A 21445-nucleotide genomic window follows, 5' to 3' on the forward strand; every position below is an offset into this window, starting at 1 on the left:
CCTGGTTTAGGAGCTGATGAAAACAAAGTCGGAAGGGTAAGGAGTGGTTCTAAACAAGTACTTGCCGTTCCAGGCGGATCCCCCGGAATGGTTAGGTTATTTCCAGGGTCCTGGTCCGCCGGCTAAACTGTTTACCAGGCATTCCGTAGCGGCTGTACACCGTTGTGTAAGTACCTAATAAAATCTCAATGAAGATGAGTTGAAAATATGAAAGTATAAATTTATAAAATAATGAAAATCCGAAAATCCCCAAAATATTTTCATCTTTGTGTGGGTGAGGGTCGAGGGTACAAAAAAGATTAGAAGTTATCGTCACTTAACAGTTTAACGATACAATCTTATTGTTTTTTCCATTGGTTACGTTATATGAGGCCATCAAAAAAACAGTAATTTTGGATCGAACGGTTCGTACACCGATTTCCGTAACAGTTCGATTAACGGTTTGATAAATCGTTCAAAATATGTCTACAAATGTTCATTCTAGAAACAGTTGAGTGCGCTGAAAACGTTATTCATAAGCGTTTTATAAATCATACCCTAACTGTTCCTAGAACAGTGTCTCTATACAGAGGTTTTAATAGTTTTAAACAGTAACATAACTTAACGTCATATTCAACAGACCGTCGTTTTGGAATTCAAGATAAGTGCAATGTTTTTTATGGTATCAGATATCATTTTCTAAACGTTTTTTTACACTGTCTCGAATCGTTTTATAACTACTATATGAACTGTTATGTTATAATATTTTCGTATTCGGGAAGTGACATAGATACCAATATTATAAAATGAAAACAAGTTGCAAGAGTTGATGAAGAAAATAATAAAAAACGATCGTCCTCTTTTCCTGTGGACCTGCAACCGAACAACACGCTTTTTCCTTCAGCGAGAGAAACCCTGGATTTATTAGTTATATTTAGAAATCAGCTTATTAATAAGTTTAGAATGGGAAACACGATCAAAAGCTTTAGCAAAATCAATCATTAAAAGTATTGCGATTCCCTTTTTATCCAACGTATATGCAATATCGTTATGCACTTTCATAAGAGCAGTTTCAGTGCTATGTGAAGAACGAAATCCAGATTGGAATTCGTGTAATATATTGTTTTGGTTTAAATATTCTGTAATTTGGTTCTTAAGTAACTTTTCAAATACTTTTGAAGTTGCACTCAGTATACTAATAGGTCTCAAGTTTGACAATTCAAGAGATTTTGTTTTTTTTTGGGATTGGAATAACTTTGGTTTTCTTCCATTGATAGGGATATTTTGATGTTTTGATTATAGTGTTGAAAATATGTCTGAGTGTGGGTAAAATATATGGTAGAATAATTTTTAGTAATTTAATTGGAACTTTATCAACTCCCACAGCATTAGATTTTATCAAGCTGAGAGCATTAATAATTTCATGTTCTTCAAAATATTTTAAATTAAATTCATGCAATCTATGAGGACAATGAAGCTGTTCAACTGAGCAACTAGTAAAGTTCGAAGTAAAATAATTATTTATTTCTTCAGCCGAAAAATTAGAAACAGCCAAATTACTTTCTGATTTGCTCAGCCCGAACTTTTTCAAATTATTCCAAAATAATTTAGCAGGTGAATCAAGATTGATACGTTTTTTGTCACGCTCAGTTTTTGCTTTAGCGATCAACGAATTAACTTTATTTCTCAGGGTTTTATAATGATTTTTATCTACGACAGATTTCGAACGCTTCCATGAATTGTAGGCCAAGTTCCTGTTGATTATTGCATGATTTATTTCATGGTTAAACCATTCATTCTTGCGATAATATCTATATTTTAGGGGGAAAAAGTTCTCGTGAATTTCTAACAGTAATGAATTGAAAATACCAACAAGGATATCAGAATCTTCAATACTTTGAAAACGGGTCCAATCTACTTCAGTGAGAAAAACTATAAGTGCATTTGGGTCAAAGTTCTTGTAGTCACGAAACCAAAAGCCTTCCGGTTGAACAACTTTGACGAAATTCAGTGATGAAAAAATCAAATCATGATGAGATATTCCTGGTAGAGATATTTGACTAAATCGGTGTATAACATCAACTGAATCAGATAATAACAGATCCAGTAACGAGCTTCCGGTGTTGTGAAAAAACGTTGGCTCGTTATTAAAACAGCTAAAATTAGAGCTGCTCAAAAAATTCTTAAACTTTTGTATTCTCCCAGAATGCTTGAAGAGATCGACATTAAAATCACCGATGATAAAAGAATTGTTACAATTCAAAGCAAATCGTTGAGCATGATTTAAAAGTAATTCAGAGCAATCGTTTTCAGGAGGATTGTAATAAAGTCCGAATAAGAGTTTGTTTCCATTCATAAGTAGTTCTGTAAGGATAAACTCAGTACAGTGATTTTCGCTGTTGTCTGATTTCACTAGAATTCTACATTTGATGTTGTTTTTTATGTAAATGCAAACACCACCACCATGCCTGATGCGATCATTTCTAAATAAATTGTAGCCTTCGATTGTAATAACTGCATCACTCACTATTTCACTAAGCCACGTCTCAGTCATAAAAATTATGTCTAATTTGCTTTTGATGAATAAATTTTTGAGTTCGATAAATTTAGTGAATTGACGAGCGCAAAGACTTTGAACGTTTATGTGGCAGATATTAAGCATTTCGTCGCATAGAACACTGTTAATCACAGCATTAGCAATTTCCGTCGAGGCATTATGATGAGAAAAATTATCCATTGGGCAGAAGCAAAGCTAAGAAATCAAAACTTAATAAGAAGTTACTAGAGTCAAACATTTTTGGAATTACAATCAACTTAATACGATTTAACCCTCATCCGCATTAGATTTCATTACCCTAATCAGCACTAGGAGTGTCAATTTGACACCACAAGCTCAAATCGTTATAACTTTTGGCGTGTTCAACCGATTTAAACATAACTTATATCAATAGAAACCTTGTAATGTCAGTAAAATATGTTTAGAACATTATATATAGCTAAAGTTACTAGTTTTCTCGTTATTCAGCATGAAAGAAAAAAAATCCGAAAAAACATGCCTCACGAAAACTGCTGTAGTTCATATATTACACGTCCAAAAAAATATTTGCCTTATGCATATGAAAGCTGAAGTTAATGCCTACATCATGAAGACAAGAGATATTTTTTTAAATTTTTTTTAATGAAATGGTTACAAAAAGTTAAAAAAGTGGTATAAAAAACCAAATTTTCATTCGATTGCTAGTAAATACTGTTTTAGCGATGGTAGAGTTTTGAAAAAAATATTACTTCAAAGTCTATTAAAATTCCAACATTTTGCTGTCTTTAGATTTTTGATGCAACAAAAATTGAATTTGCTGGAATTTTTCAAAGTTCACTACTTTGCGCGATTTTTTTACAAATTGAAATTTCATCTGTTTTTGTGGTCCACCGTCAGGTTGTACCCGGATTTTCAGTGCTTTTACTTTGTTTGGACCAGCCAAGAGTATATTCATTGGAAAGCACATTTAATCTACATTCTAGTGAGGTGCTACAAATCACGCTGTGAGATTTCACAAAAATATGAAAATTATAAACGTAAAATCATTCCTGAATTTCTAGAACTACAAGCACCGCGTCCAGCAAAACGTGTTTGTTTGCTCTCCGAGTAGGTACGGTGGGTGGTGATTCGGGCAGAGAGCGAAGCCGACAGACGAAATAATGATGCGTGTCGTACGTTTCGCGGTTGGGAATTTTCTATTGACAGTAGTTCTCGTTTGGTAGTCACGACACGCATCATTATTTCGTCTGTCGGCTTCGCTCTCTGCCCGAATCACCACCCACCGTACCTACTCGGAGAGCAAACAAACACGTTTTGCTGGACGCGGTGCTTGTAGTTCTAGAAATTCAGGAATGATTTTACGTTTATAATTTTCATATTTTTGTGAAATCTCACAGCGTGATTTGTAGCACCTCACTAGAATGTAGATTAAATGTGCTTTCCAATGAATATACTCTTGGCTGGTCCAAACAAAGTAAAAGCACTGAAAATCCGGGTACAACCTGACGGTGGACCACAAAAACAGATGAAATTTCAATTTGTAAAAAAATCGCGCAAAGTAGTGAACTTTGAAAAATTCCAGCAAATTCAATTTTTGTTGCATCAAAAATCTAAAGACAGCAAAATTTTGGAATTTTAATAGACTTTGAAGTAATATTTTTTTCAAAACTCTACCATCGCTAAAACAGTATTTACTAGCAATCGAATGAAAAGTTGGTTTTTTAGACCACTTTTTTTAACTTTTTGTGACCATTTCATTAAAAAAAATTTAAAAAAATATTTCTTGACTTCATGATGTAGGCATTAACTTCAGCTTTCATATGCATAAGGCAAATATTTTTTTGGACGTGTAATATATGAACTACAGCAGTTTTCGTGAGGCATGTTTTTTCGGATTTTTTTTCTTTCATGCTGAATAACGAGAAAACTAGTAACTTTAGCTATATATAATGTTCTAAACATATTTTACTGACATTACAAGGTTTCTATTGATATAAGTTTTATAGGAGGTTCATAATAATTCAAACGACTTAAATAGATTTTACTTTTGTGGTGTCAAAATGACACCGAAAGTCGAAAAAGGGAGTTTTTTTGTCCAGGCTTCCAGGGTTCGTCCATAAAAAAAGTAAAGAGCCAATATTGAAGAATTTTTGAATTCATTTAGGGTCCCCGAAGAAATTTTTGTATTTTGAAGCTTCTGAAAAAAGTTACAAGCCTTCAAACTTGCAATGGTGTCAAAATGACACCCTAATGCGGATGAGGGTTAAACTAATCATTTCAAAAGACTTCTAGATTTTCCAGTTAATTGAGTTACGGAACGAATGTGTAAGAATGAGTATACATAGATGTACATGTCATCTATTAGACCAAATGTCGGAATCTTCAGGAGAGAAAAAAAAAGTATAAAGTACTTTAGCACTTTTTAGAGGCATCTTCCAGCGACGACGTGTGCAGCTCAGCATTTCCTTCCTGTGGCGGATCTTAGGTGACGGACTATCTCGTTTAACCATAGCACACCAACAGCATTCTTTCATCCATCCAAGTTTTGGCATCCAACTCCGAAAACAGCAACAACAGCAGCGTGCAGGCATCCATCTGCGTATCGTCACCTACGGGCTTCAGTGCTTAGTCGTGAATAAGTTGTTGTCAGCATAAATAGCTAGCAGAGGTGCGGAGAGCGGTAATAAATCTCAGCATTACTGTAGGAGCCGAGAAGTTGTCGTAGGACTCTCAGATAGACTTCTCCCAGGAGCGATGACAAAAGACCAAACTTTCAGGAAATAACATTATCTCTTAGCATCTCGATACGCAGCGGCTCTCTACACTGCAAAAATTCCACACTTAGGATGTATATTTCCCCACACATACGTCTTCAAAATTGTTCTACGCTTAAATTTTATATGATTCATATGATTATCATATGTCACACATAAAAATGATGTTCGAAATATAAAGTTTATATGATATTGACACATAAATTATATGATTTAAGTCTTTAAAAAAAATTCTCGTGTTTTCAAAATGGTCGACCTGGAGAAAAAGTTGGCGTACTGTCAACTATTTAGTTGAGTAATGGTTTATAAAAATTATAGCAGTGAATCTTCATTGATCCATTCCTTTTTCCCCGTAGGAAACTCTGACTGAGATGCTTGTTATATGGAATTATCATGCAGGAATCCAAAATAAATATTTTTCCTACAGGAATGGGCCAAAATCAACTCATATTTTTTCATCCGAAAAACGAATTCGAACATTAAAAATCGCCTTTGAGTAAGCTAGAATTTAAACGCCTTAAAGTAGGCAGATTTTAGTACAATGCAAATGAATGCTCATAATATTTATGTGTATTTAATAACTTTTATGTGACGCATATAAAAGTTATAATCTTGAATTCTATATGTTTGGGCACGTATTTTCCAAATGAGAATCAAATTGCAAAAATCTATAAGGCTAACACATATTCCAAATATGTGGATTTTTTGCAGTGTAGTCCAGCTCCAACGATGGTGGAATGCCTGATTCGCACCACATTTAATAGTGTGCCCTTTCCATATGCATGACTCAAAAAGTATATAAACAAGCGGCACACATGCGACATCTGCGATTTTGAAACGGACACACGAAACTCGACCGAACTGTCAAGTTGCCAGGGGGTTGATTACGACTTACCCGTCAACTGCTCCGCATCTGCCGCTGGTCGTTAACCTAGAACGCCGCCGGCTACTTCGTCGCGTCGACGCCGTTGGACCGAGTTCGACCTCACCAAACCCAAGGTCGGACCAACCGAGGACCAGTACCAGGTGGTAGCCGTAACACAGGTCAGATATCTACCCATTGTTGTTATAATTAAAGTGGTGGAATTAAGCTTGGATTGTGCTTCCCAATAAAATTAAGTTTAAGCTAGAAGGTGGAGTTGTTTCTTCCTCCGGAAATTCTCTGCATTTTGCATTTTATCAGTAAGCTTGCCGACCCTAGGGATTGTTTAGGGAATCTCTAGGACGCCTGCCGACTGACTATATAGTGGCTAGTCTTACAATTTAGAGGATCCAAAACCACTTTTCTTTGGGTTCCATCTCACCGTGGAATACCTTTAAACGAGCTGGCCGACCAAGAAGCAAAGACTGCGTCCAGATAAGGTATTTCTGATAACTATATCATGACCACACATGAGGTATCATTTCCAAGCAATCTGAGATGTAAACAGCGATGGCAGAGAAACTGGAATACCGGGTCGAAGGGGCGCTTCTGAGACAGTATCATCGTAAATGTTTCATTACAGCCATGGTTTAGCCAGTTTGATTATAGCAGAAGGCAGGTTGTACCTAATAATATCCAAGCTTATAAGTAATCATTCACGTTTACCAGCACATTTGTATCGAAATCGAAAAATCCCGAATAACAGATGTGAATGCGGCTCGGCGAATGCTGATCCAGATCATTTTATTTTTACCTGTACGAATTATGGAGAAAGGAGATGGACGATATGGAAAATCCTGATGGAGAAAATGTTGCACCAGATGTACAAGCAATGCTAAAGACACTCAACGCCGATATACTCAAGGCAGTGGCAAATTTTTTATAGATTCCAGAATGGATTTATAATATTATACAATTTTTTTTCTTTTAATCACTAGGCCCACTATGTGAAATAAGCCAAAATTGTAATAAAAAAACCCGATTAGTGCACTTATGTCACTTATGCTTGTACTGAGACCTCGTTTTGATATCGTTTTCTTGATCATTTGAGGCCTCAATGCTAGTTTGGGCCTTTGCTATCGGCGTACGGAAATTTTGTTCTCATTTCTCGCTGTATACCACCTAGAGTCGAATAGAATAAGAGTGAGCATTTTGCCCTCAAGACGTGATAGCAAAGTTTGGTATGATCTCGAGTGCTCGGGTATTGCGTGGATCTCCAAACCCTCTTCAATCCTTCCAGCTTGAAGCCTGCTTATTTCTTGGTTACGTTTTCAGGTTCTTCGGTAGATCGTCCAGAATAGCATTTTCGTAATCTGGCGAATGAAGTAGAAGTCGCAAAACTCAAGATCTGAAGGAGTTCAAGTTGCAGAGTGTGGATTAGGCTTAAGGTTGTGTGATTTATGTATAAAAAATAAATCATTTCCAGCCGCTGAAGAATGGTGCTAAAGATTGGTAAAGTCACTTCACATTACACATAGTTTGCCATCAAGGCGCATTTTTCTTATCATGCTTCCAACGATACTGCCTATTTGAAACGTATGGCACTGGTGGTCAACGTTTCTTCTGTTCCTGTGTTCCAGATGATTCTACGTTCTCTGCTCCATGGTAGGCCCAACCACTCTTTGTTTTTGATCATTTCAATGTTTTTATGTTAAAATGATCAAAAGCATGAACAACGACAAGATGAATAATAGCTCACTTTTATTATTCTTTGGGACTCAGGCTTAAGTTCTGGCTGTGGAAGTGCGATGAGTGATTTCCAACTCCAATTGCAACTCTAGAAATTCTACGATTATCTTGCGGTTGTGTTTGAAACACAATCTCTTCAGTTTTTTTTTCTTAACATTTTAGTACAAATGAAATTTTTTAAACGATTAAATTAGGCTGTTCGAAGCAAACAAACCGAACGTGCACCTACAAAGCTTGCCCATTTATTTCCGATCTCTTGCCATCGTACACACATACCCCTGCAATCCAGGTGGAAAGAACATTTAAACGATCATCCAGAACAACGAAATCCGCATCCGCTTCGTAATCGAGTGTTCCCTTTTGGGTTTCGATCCCCAAACACCGTGCAGGATGTAGCGCAGCCGCCTCCAGCGCAAATTCAATCGAACAATCTGAAAAAAAATTAATATTTCAATGGCTCTGAGAATATATACAATTATCAAACTTACTGGAGGCCTTCTTGAAGAAACGTATGCACTCATCCATCGGAGCGATACTGCCACATAGCGTGTCCGTTCCCGCTATGTAGGCTTTTCCCTGACGCACCTCCATATCCAGCTGCCCTATCCGGTGGCGTCCTTCGTGAAGACCCATGGCGGAGATAGCATCGGTGACTAGAATCAACCCTTCCGGGTGAGTTTTGTAGGCAATCCTTAAGGCAGCTGGGTGGGTGTGAACCCCATCGGAAATAATGCCATAGTAAACCAACGCTTCTTCCGGAATATTTTCCGTGGTCAGCAAACCAACTAGGCCGGGATCTCGATGGTGGAACTAGAGAAAAATAATTGAAAGAAAAAAGATTACTCAGGCGTTAGCATGAACTATTTTTAATTAGGTATACCGGAAGCATGGCGTTAAACAAATGAGTAATCAGCTTTGCCCCATGTTGCACCGCAATCTCACCATCGTGTAGATTGGCCATTGAATGTCCAACGGAAACGGTGATGCCACGATCACTGAGTGCACGAATGATCTTAGAGGCGTTTTCCTTTTCCGGAGCCAACGTAACGATGCTCACATTATCAAGGGATCCGTAAACGTCCAGCACCGTATCAAAGCCTCGGTCGAACTCCTTGATGCACACCTCCGGATGGGCGCCCTTTTTGTTGGAATTGATAAAAGGGCCCTCGACGTGACATCCCAGAATGGTTGCCCCGTGGTGGCCCCCGGCCCGTTTCGGAATCTTTGGCAAAACACGGTGATAGGTTTCCGGTGGCGATGTGACCAGTGTCGGGCAGAACGAGGTCACGCCGTGTGCTAGCAGCCCCTTGGATACCTTCTGCACCCCGGCTTCCACCGTGTGGATGTCGTTCGAGAAATCGACCCCATAACCACCTGGAATGAGGTACAAAAATTAGTAAGAATTACTTCAGTTTTATGCCTTAATTTTTAGCTTTGGTACAGTTGAGAAGTTTCTGTTTGTTTGTTCATTTAATCAACAGACCAAGTATAGGTTGAATTGATGACTTAAATAAAATCAAAATAGAAATTACACAAAATTTACGCCTTACTATCGATTTCTCAATATACTTATAACTTTTCTTCGGAAAATATCCCTCGCAACGTCAAAGTCGAAGAGCTCGGAAAAGTGGTTGAACGTTTTCATAACACCGAGAAAGCACTATTGGTTTCGTAGTTGAAGGTCCTGATTTCTCAGTCCATGGGGTCTCACACTAAGAGGAATAGTTCCAGAACCGTTCGAAAATCGATTCACGATGTCAGTAGATCGACGACGAAAGAGGCCCGTGTTGCATTTCTTCGGGCTTGGAAAGTGCCCATGTCTATGAGACGACATCGATGTTCGTAGCTTGGCATGTGAGCCAGTTCAGGTCTCTGAGGGCAAGTCACTGAGTACCGTTCTGGTAGGAAGGACACCAGACAGCTGATGCGTTTTCGAGGATGGTTCAAACTGTGCTGCAATACAGGCTCTTCGGGAAGTACACGTCCTTGAAACCGAATGTGTTTTGAACTCAAGCTTACGGTTGAGTATTACGCTCAGATCATTTACAGGCTGACAAAAAAGTCCGGTCACACTTTTTTGGGGTCACCTGTAGCCTACACGTTGCATCTCTCTGGTTCCATCTATATGTCAAATGAAAGGGCTAACTTTGCTGCCCAAAGTGGCAGAGTTTCGTTTCTGTGCAATTTGTTTACATTGAGTTATGAGCCATGGCAGAGTTAAGAACAGCTGTTATCGCTGCTCGGTTGGCGCGCAGAAGACGAGATTATTTTTCGGACGAGAAGCTGTTCGTTTTGGAGCAAACAGTCAATTGACAAAATGATAGAGTTTAAAGTGTGAGCCTCCAGCAAGCTCCAGCGGACAAGCTGTACGTTTCCCGGTTCCAAAATAAGACGTCAGTGATGGTTTGGGGAGCCATTAGCAAGAGAGGTCAACTGCCTCTTATTTTTATCGATAAAGGGGTCAAAATCAACGCAGCGTACTACCTGGACACGGTTTTGAAGAAAAATGTTCTGCCTCAAGCTGAACTATTGTTTGAAGACGATTACTACTGCTTCCAGCAAGATGGCGCCCCATCCCACACCGCAAAGGATGTTCAGGCGTAATGGGAGGAAAACTTGACCGATTTCATTTCGAAGAATGGATGGCCTCCGTCGTCTCCGGATCTGAATCCACTGGATTATTTCGTGTGAGGATACATGATGTCGAAGCTGAACGACTATAAAATAACAAATTTGTAGCAATTCAAGCAATTTGTCATGAAAATCTGGGAGGAGATGCCGATGGAGCACGTGCGCGCCGCTTGCGAAGACTTTCCGAGACGTCTGAAGCTGGCTCGATCAGAGAAAGGTGGTGTAATTTCGAGATATCGCCTGTGAATCCCAATCCTGGCTTGGCCCTGGCCCAATCCTGAATTACCAATCCAGTGATGAAAATGGCAACCTCACTCGAGTACCATTAACTGTCAAACGGTTTAGAACTCCGTCAAATTGGATCCAAATCTCATCAGTTTTGGATCAATCCTTATGCCAGTTCTAAAATAAGTTGAGTTGATATAATGGACCATTAGTGCTGTTGCTTTGGTCAGAATTTGGGTATATGTAAACCGGCTGATTGGACCAAGGTTACAGGTGCTCTTACCAGTTGATCACAAACTAAGAGTGCCGCGTGAGATTTTTGTTTGTTCATGAGATATTTATAAAATTTGAATTATTCTGACTAATTGTGAAAATCATGCAGAAAGCGAAAAAGGAATATTTCGTTACTAATGATACCCTAGTATTTTTCCGGTCAATTAAATTGGTTTAAACGTAATTGGCCCTGTATCACTCACCATTGATCTGCTTAGCTTAGCTTAGCTTGATTGACTACTCACATCCACCTGAATCATTGAACCCGAAATGCTTCATTATCAATTATTACAAAATGATTTTCACTGAACGAGTTTGTTTCTTTTAATATTAAATTAAATATTAAATTTATGACTCTTTTTTAAACAAATGCATTTCGAAAACCATGATCGCAGGCGTGGCTCAGTAGAATGAATTCCACATCGCCAATGGTTGCTACTCCGTGATTGACCGAGGCCATAAATTTTGTTCAGAGGTCAAATGGATGGTGCTTGGGCCTAGCAACTCATTCACACTGCACAAAACTGATGCTCTCTCTTTGGACGTCAATAACGGCGCCGGCCACGTCCTAGTAGTCAATGGATAGATTGGAAGAAAGAGAAGGGGATGAAAGAAAGAAATTTGTGCTTTAGGGTCGAGGTTACCTCTGCATCCTAGCAAACAATTTTGTTTTGGAAAGTGGGTGGAAGGATAAGATCAGGACACACTTTTGACCAGTGCGATCAATTTTTTTTTCAATCCTATAATTTGATGGACATTTTCAACTGAAACCCTAAATTATTACCACATTTCTTCGTTTTTCGAATGATTTTCGATACATCTTTCTTGGAAATTTAATCGTGCAAACTTCTCATGTCTGATATTTTATTGAATATTTATTGAACTCTAAAAAATATCCTTATTGTATCACTCACCATTGATCTGCAAATCGATAAACCCGGGCGCCAGAATCGCTCCCCCACAATCGATCTGCTCATCGGCCTGTAGACGCTCATCGAAGAATACCTTTTCCGGATTTACAATCTTTCCATCCCGAACCCACAAATCATCGAGCAGCAGTTGGTGTTCTCGTAGCAAACGACAGTTCCGAAACTGGGTCAGCTTCGATTTCGTCGTCATTTTGACGAACCAGTTCCTGAGGATGCTGTCCTCAATGGATTCACTTCAACGAAGATCGATCTCCTCTTCGTCTGGTCGCTCAGTTTTTAAGATAACGAAATGATAACACACGTTCGGTGCACAATCAAACAACCTCAGTCTATCGGGTATTTTATTAAGGAGAGCTATTCGCAACTACAACTGATAACAAAGACTGCGGATCCTATGCATGAATCGTATGAACCGAACGAATGAAAGAACTAAAGCTAACTGAAGTGCAGAAACGACAGAAAACAAGCCAATCGTCAATTTTACATTCTGCTTTATATCAATTGGAAGGTCACTCCATTCGCATGTTTCTTCTGCTCCCATGTGTGTATATGGCACCAGGCAGAAGTCATTGTTCGGCTTTAAGGAAGCAAATAATATTAAATAAACGATGATCTCTGATAATGCTGCAAACTTTAGCACTGACACAACTTGACAAATTGATAGCGAAAGTGTGTCAGCAAACACATCTTCGCCATGCATGCGATAAGGACCCGTGCAGGGGTCCCGATTTCTGGTTGAATCACATTTTTGCAATGCATGAAGAATAGAGAATATAGAAAACATTCAAAACATCTGTTCAACACGTACAAAAGTATAGTTTCTTCTCTGTTTTACTCAGTTCTTTTTAAATCGTGCATAAAGAGAATGCACATGCTTCTGGGTGTTAGTTGTTTGTTTACATCTCGGTTACGATAAATTTACGGTACAATTATTCAGATTGTCTCAATCAAGTTCTGATAGGAATAGCAATTTTTACAAATCAATAAGTGCTAGCCAAGTCTATTTTCACCAAACGATGATTAAAAAAACTCCTTTTATAGAAAATTGTAAATGTGAATTAAGACCTTTTTGTTTTTTACCTCCGCTACAAACAAACTTTCAAAATGTTTTACCAGTAGCCTGGGCTGTTACGTTGCGATCGAATGTTGCGTTGCTAGGGTGGCTGTTCAATTGTATCAGATTGAAAAGCTGAAAATACCACCAAGTGTGCATTTAGCGCCCAGCGGTTTTTAAACATCAAACATGGATATGTAATAGCAACAACGATGACAGATTTTTATTCACTCTCTTTTCCGAAACATCTCAACATTGTTCTTCTTTGAATAAAAAAAAATAGTGGAAAGCGAAAAATGTACGCTACGCTAAATAACTAACGTAACTTGCGGATGTTCAACGGGCTCCATTACAACCCTGGTACCGTTAACTGAGGGGACATTTATCACTTTTTTAATTCATTTTCGCAGTGTTCGGCATTATAACGCAATTTAGATATAGAAAGATTTAAGGATAGAGGCATTTTAAAAACAAGATAGGGGCATAAAAAACAGTCTATTATTTCAAATAATTATTAAACCTTCATAAAAGCCTAAATTTGCTAAAAACCATTCAATTTCTTAAAGTAGGTACGTCTCAAAATATGAAGTAATTTGAATTTAAGTTAGTTTATCTTGGATTGAAGGTTTGGGTCTATGAATTTATTATTTTATTCGTTTTATTAATAAATGATATAATCTTTGTTAATCTCTGTGATTTCCAGTTTTAACTATTCAAACTTTAAATGAAAATTTTGAAAAGAATTTCATTTGGATTTCAAAAATATTTTATATTTTAATACCTATTCTAAAAGTGTTAATGTTGAACCTTGATTCTGAAGTTTGAAAAATTTAAGTAAGTATAATGTTTAGCCCTCACTAGTTTTATTATATGTTGAAATTCACGGTTTTCTTTTCATGATGTTGAGTTGGAATTGTTTTTAGTTTGTGATGTTTCACTAGGTGAGCATTATTGTTATGTACCATTGAATTTTCTTAGTTGATAAGTTCAAAATTATTGAAATAAAAAAATGAAAATTTGTTTGGTGAATAAGCAAATACGGATTTTAAGAAACAGTAAAAATTTTGACGTATGATTCCTCAATGTTTTGTTATGTAAGTACGAGTCTAAAAAGGAAAAACTAAGAAAAAAACTGAAATATATGGAAATTTCATGTATATTTTGGATGATTTGTTGGTCTTCAACTTGTTTAACACTAAACGTACCGGAGAGAATCAAGTGACATTTTTTAACTTCAAATAACTTCAACTCCTATTATTATTGCTTTTTCGCAAATTTTTCTACGTGACTATGGCCCTTATTCTGCGCCTCGAGTGACGTGACGATGGTAGAGTCACCCAAGTCACTCTATTCCAGCAGTCGGTTTAGGTGAGGAACGTCACTTCGGATGAACTTTGTGAGTTCTTACCCTATTCTCGTAGTCACCGTGGGTGAGAATCGTCGCATTCAGGTGACGATTTTAGGTGACAATTGTCGGTACCTTTTCAGGTGGCGACGAGTTAGGAATTTAATCGAAAATGTATGTAAAGTGGAATGGTTAGGCTCTGAATATCAAACTATACTAATGTATGATATTTTGAGAAACAATTAAACCGATTCACGTACTTTTTTCTATATCAATTTAGAAAAAAAAAATTCTTGATGATAAAAAATCAAAGGAGATTTCCTTTTTAATCTGATCGAGTTCTTAACAAAAATCCAAAATTGAACCTTAAAATGAAAAACTAAAGTTGAATAATAAAACAAGTGAGGAGTAAGTTTTTAATTGAATAAGTTTATATTTTTCAAATGATCTTGTAAACATTAAATTTAACAAACTACAATTTAATACGGCAAGCGCTGCTGCCATTCGAAAATATACACTGAAAATAATTTTCACTTAAAATGTAAGTGACCTCTGGAGTGAATTTTGGCCATTTGTGAACTCATGTGAATTTTAAGTGACCGTCAAGTGATCTGGTCAAGTGATTTCTAGTAAGTGACGAAGTGAATTCCAAGTGAGCCTGAAGTGAATATGAAATGTATGCTCAAGTCGTTAAAATCTTTCAGTAATAGCGATTTTAAGATGAAATTTCGGAATATCAATGATCAATCAACTTTGTTTTAAAACGATTATTCATCTATTTGCGAATTTGAAAACGACATTATTTTTTACCAATTTATTTGTGGTTTCAAATCAAAGTTTTGACTTGAAAAATTCATCCGCTTTTTCGCTTTTGTCCCAAAATTTTGATTGATGTTTCCTGAAAACAATTTAAAAAAATTAATAATGTTTTGAGGCTTTTTCTTTTTCAGAATATGTACTTGCTTAAAGTACCATCGGGAATTAACAGAATTAAAATACCATCGGGAAGCATTTCCGGAACCTGTTTTTAAAGGAAACAGAAAAGAAAATTTGATTGAAATATTTTTGTAATTAGAAATTTATCACAACTTACATCCAACAAAGGTTTCCCGCCATGACATGTTTATTCATAATTGGTCTGTAGAAGTTATAACTTTTGCCAAATGCTATTTTGGCCCCTCATTCGGACAAATAATTGCACTACGACGTGTTACCCGATTCACAGGATATTTTTCTCGGACTCTGGAAGTATAAAATTGTTATTAAACTTATAAATTATTCTTTTCTGCACCTACCACAACTCTGTTATGATTACATAAAAAAACAATCTTTCACAACATGGCTGACATTCACTATTTGTACATTCATTTAAATTTTAAGTGACCATTCAAGTGAAATTGACAATTAAGTGACGGGTCAAGTGAATTTTAAGTGAGCATGTAATGAAACTGAAGTGAGCGGCGAAGTAAGTTGACATTCAGAGGAATTTCAAGTGGCAATCACTTAAACTCAAGTGATGAGATATTGAACATTGATTCGGTCACTTGAAACTTAAGTGACGGGTAAGTGAAATGTACATGAGCCACTTGAAATGAAGAAATTCACTGAACTTCCACTTTTAAGTGAAACGTCAAGTGTATTTTAAGTGTGATTTTGGGCTCAGTGTAAAAAAACGGTTAAATTAATAGGTCTCCCCAGCAGCGTGACGTTTTTCTTCAGGCTAGTCAGGCACTAAATAACTTACTAAAAAAAACAGGAGAAAACCACATTTAGGTACTTAAAGAAGCTGCCTGTAAAACACATATCTTACTTACTTGGATAAGCTAAATTAAATCCGTTTTAAGGGTTTTATGATGACTGGTTGGTGGACTCATCCGCCGGCTTGGGCATTTGATTTGCGGTTAGTTTTTCTGCTCCAATCAGTCAGCTTACCAGCTCATCCGCTGCAAATGTCGGCTCCAAATCCGGCCTGGACGACTTGCTAACACCGTAAAATTAGATTGTGGTCTTTTCCGAACCGAAATTCGCAGTTGTTGATTTAAAAACTAATTTTAAAATTCGGAAACGCGAGCAAAACAAAACAAACCGAGCTAGTTTGACACATGAGCTCACTCAGTCACTCACCTACGAATGAACCTCCGTCACTTTACCCACATCGACTACGGGAATAAGGTGACAAATCTCACGGTGACTCCGAGGTGAGGTGACAATCATCACGTCACGCGCGGCGCAGAATAAGGGCCTATTTCTAAACCTTTATTCTTTTTCCACAGAGATAATCGGAAATTCAAGTGATATATACTGAAGTAAGGTACACCGGGGTAAGTGTGGACGGGGGTAAGTGTGGACGAAGGCTATTAAAACAATACTGTGCACTATTTTTTCAAACTTTTAATGCAGAATGTTCAATTTACTTGTAATCTATCCAATAACTGCGGAAAAGATACGATTCCGACAATAACGGATGTTTACAACGACTTTTTTGCGAATTTTCTATTTTCAACTACGATGTCGAGGTGATGTTCATCTTTTTCAAATGCAAATTTCTCGTAAACTAACTGGCTCTTCACGAAAAGCTCTACATTGAAACAATCCTTACATTCAAAACAACCAGTTAGGAAAATAAACGGCGATTAAAAATGAAGAAAAAAAAGATTATTCATAAAAAACTAAAATTTTGTCTCCAAACCCTACCTGGGGTAAGTGTGGACGGCTTTATACAGGCATGATATTTACATATTTTTTCAATTTTCTGTTCTTCATCCAATACAATTTAGCAATATTTAGCATTCGGATCATAAAAAGTTGGGTTGTTTTGGAATCAGTACATATTATCGATAAAATTGGATCTTGTGTGTTGCAACATAAATTACACACAATAATTATTGAAAGACGCCTTACTAATAGCACAATGAACTTTTTTCAAAATTTTGGACTGTTCGAACAATAAAGTACATATCCAACCAAGAAATACATTTTTTTTTGAAAATTTTCTGAAAAATCATAGGGAAAATCTACCGTCCACACTTACCCCATAAGGCGGGGTAAGTGAAGACACCAGCAGTCCATAACAATTTACAAGATAACTTTTCTCGCATTGCTTCTTTCAAGCTCATCTCTTCAGCGTTTGTTAAAAACATGTTCTGCATCACATTGAACGTAATTTTATTAAAATTGATCCCCTGCTTTTGAGTTGGGGAGTTGAGTTGAACTATACGAAAAACCGTCCACAATTACCCCGGTGTACCTTATAGAAAATGATCAATTCTATAGCGTGAGCGTCACAAAAGTATTCGATCTCAGAACAAACACCTTAATTTTATTTATAACCAAACCATGTTCAATCATAAAAAAGTTGCAACCGTTTGCTACTATTTGTTTCATCCTAAAGTATAGCGGAGAATGAGGATACTTGATCCCTGGGGATCAGGGACGGGATTATGTCATAGTCATGAGCCAAAAATTGCGACTAGTGACCCATTTTTTTCCTCACATGTCGTTATTTTAGGATTTTTTCGAAATGAAAGCATGCTATGAATGATTATTTTGGCGAAGAAAGATTTTTCCATTATGTCATTGATCATTGAGATCTCCAATATTTCAGTCATGACATGATGGTTAAAACTGGTCATGACCAAGGTGTGTATAGGAGGTGTAACGATATGAGAAACTCCCGATTCAGCCATTTTGATTTGGCTACTATGGAGTTCGTGGAGTTTGTTTACCAACAGCTCGAACAAATTTTCCGATGTTTTCAAACAAACTCACTGAACCTCCCGCGCTCTCCTCGCCTATTTACTGACAAAGTCAGAGAACCTTGTGGTCTTATAACCTTAGATCATCAGTGCAATTTTTGGCTGCATCGTTTGCCAAGCTAATTTTCAATATGCTGTAGTATGACAAACGCTAACTAGCAAAAGTATTAAAAAAATGAAATTAGAGATAAGTCTTTGCTGCGCCTTTTTTTAAGATTGCTTTTGGTTCCCATATTTCATTCATTGCTCACTCTTGTCATACGTGACATTTATTTACCTCACGTGAATATGAATGGTATTTTCATTCACATGATAGGAATTTTTCTGCCATGACATGACCCATGACTGATCATATTTTCTTGGGTATAGTGATTTAAAATAAATTTCTCCGTCTATATGAATGAATGAACATTTTCAAGCCTGCTGGGGATACGTGATTCTTCAGCTATATCTCGAAACTGAAACTTCTTACATAGATCAAATGTTTTAGAAATATTTGCGAAATATAACAAAATAACAAACCTGTTATCTCAAAAATTAAGCTTTTGGAGTTATGACAATAAATATAGTATTGAAAATATTTCTTCCAATATGTTAATCGTTGGAGTATAACATAAACTTCCTGATGGCATATTTTCAAAACAATAGTAAATCTTCAATTTTTTTAGTAGAAGTTTTCCAAAATGTGATGTTAAGGGTTCACTTGTTCCCTTGAGTCCAAAAAGATATTTTTTCTTCTGAATGATTTGTTGTTCATTGCTAAGCACGATATATTATTAATATTTATCCAATGGCTAATATTAATTGTAAAAAGGACTCAAAAAGTGCATTCATCCATCTAAATATAAGATAACTCCCCTTTAAGTATGCAAAGAATATAGGGTAGTAGACAAACTTTCAAAATTCATTCTGTTTAACACTTATATACTGTGAAATGTAAATTTATTAATTCCACCACTTGATTTTCTTTATTTCGTATGAAGCTTATTGAATTGTTCGTGGGGAGGATCGGCAACCCTGCCGTTGCGTTGCAGAAAGTTTTCAGTTCAGAATAAAATTGTATTTTTGTGAAGTTTTACATGGTGTTTATGTGAGTTGTTGCTATGTTTCAGCGTATTAAGTGTTACTTGTTGATTGTGACAGAAAAGTTATTATGAACGCTCAAGCAAAGTGCTAAAATTTAAGATTTGAAAACAGCACGTCAAAATTTTCTTAGTTCCATTTTCCATCTTGTACCTTTTTTCTCTGATGAAAACGTGTTGCCATGTCCAAGTGCAAAAGGAAAAATGTGTTGGCTCTGGGTACCCCTCGTTGCGTTTGCTTACGTTACTATATTGAAAATGAATCATAACGCTTCAAATGCACATCAGAAGTCAGCGCAGCACTGCTGACAAATCAAAACAAAGAGGATGGATGAAAACAAAAAGGCAAACCAAAAATAAGAATTCGGATGATCTGCGTATTTCTAGGTATTCGAAATCAAACAGGATCAAAAGATAAGAACCTCTTTTTATTTAATCTAAACTCACAGCGCTAAAGTTAATGTTCGGGGTTAGTTTATTGGAAGCTAAACCTTTTTGGCAAATTTTTCAGGCATGCAATAGTTCATCATGTTTAAATGAAAATACTGTCGCTAAATTTTGTTCTGCTTACAAAGTGTTACTTTTCAACTATCTCTTGAAAGAAGAGAGCGAATTATTCATTATCTTTATATTGTTTAAATATTTCCTGTAAAGCTAAATATGTATTAGTTGAAAGAATTGAGGCAGATACTTAGGGGCCGTTCAAATATTACGTAACGCGATTTTCGAGCATTTTCGACCCCCCCCCCCCCCTCCCCCTACGTAACACATTCGTCTAAGAATTTCTAAGCAAAGTCCACAAAGCGTAACAAGCTCCTACACCCCCTCCCCCCCTTAAAGCGTTACGTAATATTTGAATGGTCCCTTAGGTGATCGGGATTGAATATCAAGAGTGTTCCAACTATGTGTACTGAAATAATGTTTTATCCATATACAAACATGCATGTTTGCACGCGTTTAAGCCCGGAATGACACCTGATAATACTTTTAAACATTTTAAACTGATTGTAAACAATGGAAAAAGAAGCTAACACATTAGGTCAATCATGTTCTTTTTTTTTATTCTTTTGGAACTGAAAATACTCATTTAGGATTGCTAAAAATCAAAAGATTCCATTATTTAATTCCAAAACAGAATCCAAATCAAATAGTAATTATGCGTAATTAACGATTTTCAGAATTAATTTTACACTTTTTTCAGTACAACATAGATCAAAATCAAGTAATTTTTAGATTTCTTTTGAAGATCTGGGACACTTAAAAATTTTACTTAGTGGCTAGGATTTACCATTATATAAATTAACAATAAATAGATATAATGATAATGTACTTAAATGTTGATATGACTAGAAACTTGTGTAAAAAATTGTTATTATCATATTTAGTTAATATTAGGTTCGGAATGACATGCGCTAACGTTTATTGAAAAGTGATATTAAGTTTTAGTTTACATTGAAAATTCAAAATATTTTACCGCCGGTAGTACAGTTTTATAAAAACTTGTACACAAGTTTTATTGCTAGCAGCATACACTCAGGAGCTTTCTCTAAAAGCGCCCGCTAGATATGCTAAATCTAAGTTTGAAATGCTTATTATTACAGATTTTGTTACGAGCAAAGTTTTGATTTTTTTTCCAATGATCTCAGGTGTAGTACTAAAAATGGGTTAGTGTGTTGAAATTTGATATTTTCTTAAAATTCTACTGAATATAGTATGACAACATTCTATCGAAGCTTTGAAAATAGTTTTTATAAGAATCTTTCTATGTTTTCGTCGATCCAATAATCTTAAAATCATTCGAGCATCACGTGTATCAATCAATTGAAAAGATTCGTCAGAAATAAAAAGAGTTTATAAGGAAAGGAACGATGAATTCATCAACATCATAATCAATGATCCATCTAATCTAAGGTTGCCAGATTTCCCTGATGTTTAATATAAAATTAATGAAAATCCGATACGGAGCGGTTGCATAGACTTCACAGGATTTCTGCTCATTCTCAAATCAAATTTAAAAAATTGTTTATGCGTCCAAACAAATTTTTTGAGCAAGTTACATAGGAGTAATCATGGAAGGTTTTCAAGCTTATAATACGATTTATAATTTGCTGATAAATTTTGATGAAAATATAATTCTTTTTCAAGTTTTTTCATAGATTTTTGTTAAGTAATTCCTAAGTTTTGAACAAATTTTCCCAGATATTGCCCAGATTTTCATCGACATTTTGCCAAATTTAAAGATAAAATAGCT

The 21445-nt window shown here is 36.3% G+C and overlaps 1 protein-coding gene across 1 annotated transcript; it reads right to left on the reverse strand.

Annotated features, from left to right (window-relative positions):
- Nucleotides 1-7927: 7927 nt before the first annotated feature.
- Nucleotides 7928-12740, reverse strand: LOC129740631 (N-acetylglucosamine-6-phosphate deacetylase). Its single transcript, XM_055732365.1, has 4 exons — nucleotides 11944-12740; nucleotides 8781-9274; nucleotides 8389-8710; nucleotides 7928-8331 (listed from the first exon to the last, which is right to left on the reverse strand). The coding sequence occupies exons 1-4, from the start codon at nucleotides 12146-12148 to the stop codon at nucleotides 8126-8128; spliced, it is 1227 nt and encodes a 408-aa protein (XP_055588340.1). The 5' UTR covers nucleotides 12149-12740; the 3' UTR covers nucleotides 7928-8125.
- Nucleotides 12741-21445: the final 8705 nt, after the last annotated feature.

This window comes from Uranotaenia lowii, chromosome 1 (genome assembly GCF_029784155.1).
Source record: "Uranotaenia lowii strain MFRU-FL chromosome 1, ASM2978415v1, whole genome shotgun sequence".
NCBI lineage: Eukaryota > Metazoa > Arthropoda > Insecta > Diptera > Culicidae > Uranotaenia > Uranotaenia lowii.

Bases quoted from the DNA above. Each gene is read 5' to 3' on its own strand.
- LOC129740631 (XM_055732365.1), bottom strand. From the start codon at position 12,148: ATGACGACGAAATCGAAGCTGACCCAGTTTCGGAACTGTCGTTTGCTA. The intron at 8,711-8,780 runs GTATACCTAATT...ATTTTTCTCTAG, and splicing joins TGTTTAACGCCATGCTTCCG to TTCCACCATCGAGATCCCGG. The intron at 8,332-8,388 runs GTAAGTTTGATA...ATTTTTTTTCAG, and splicing joins TTTCTTCAAGAAGGCCTCCA to ATTGTTCGATTGAATTTGCG.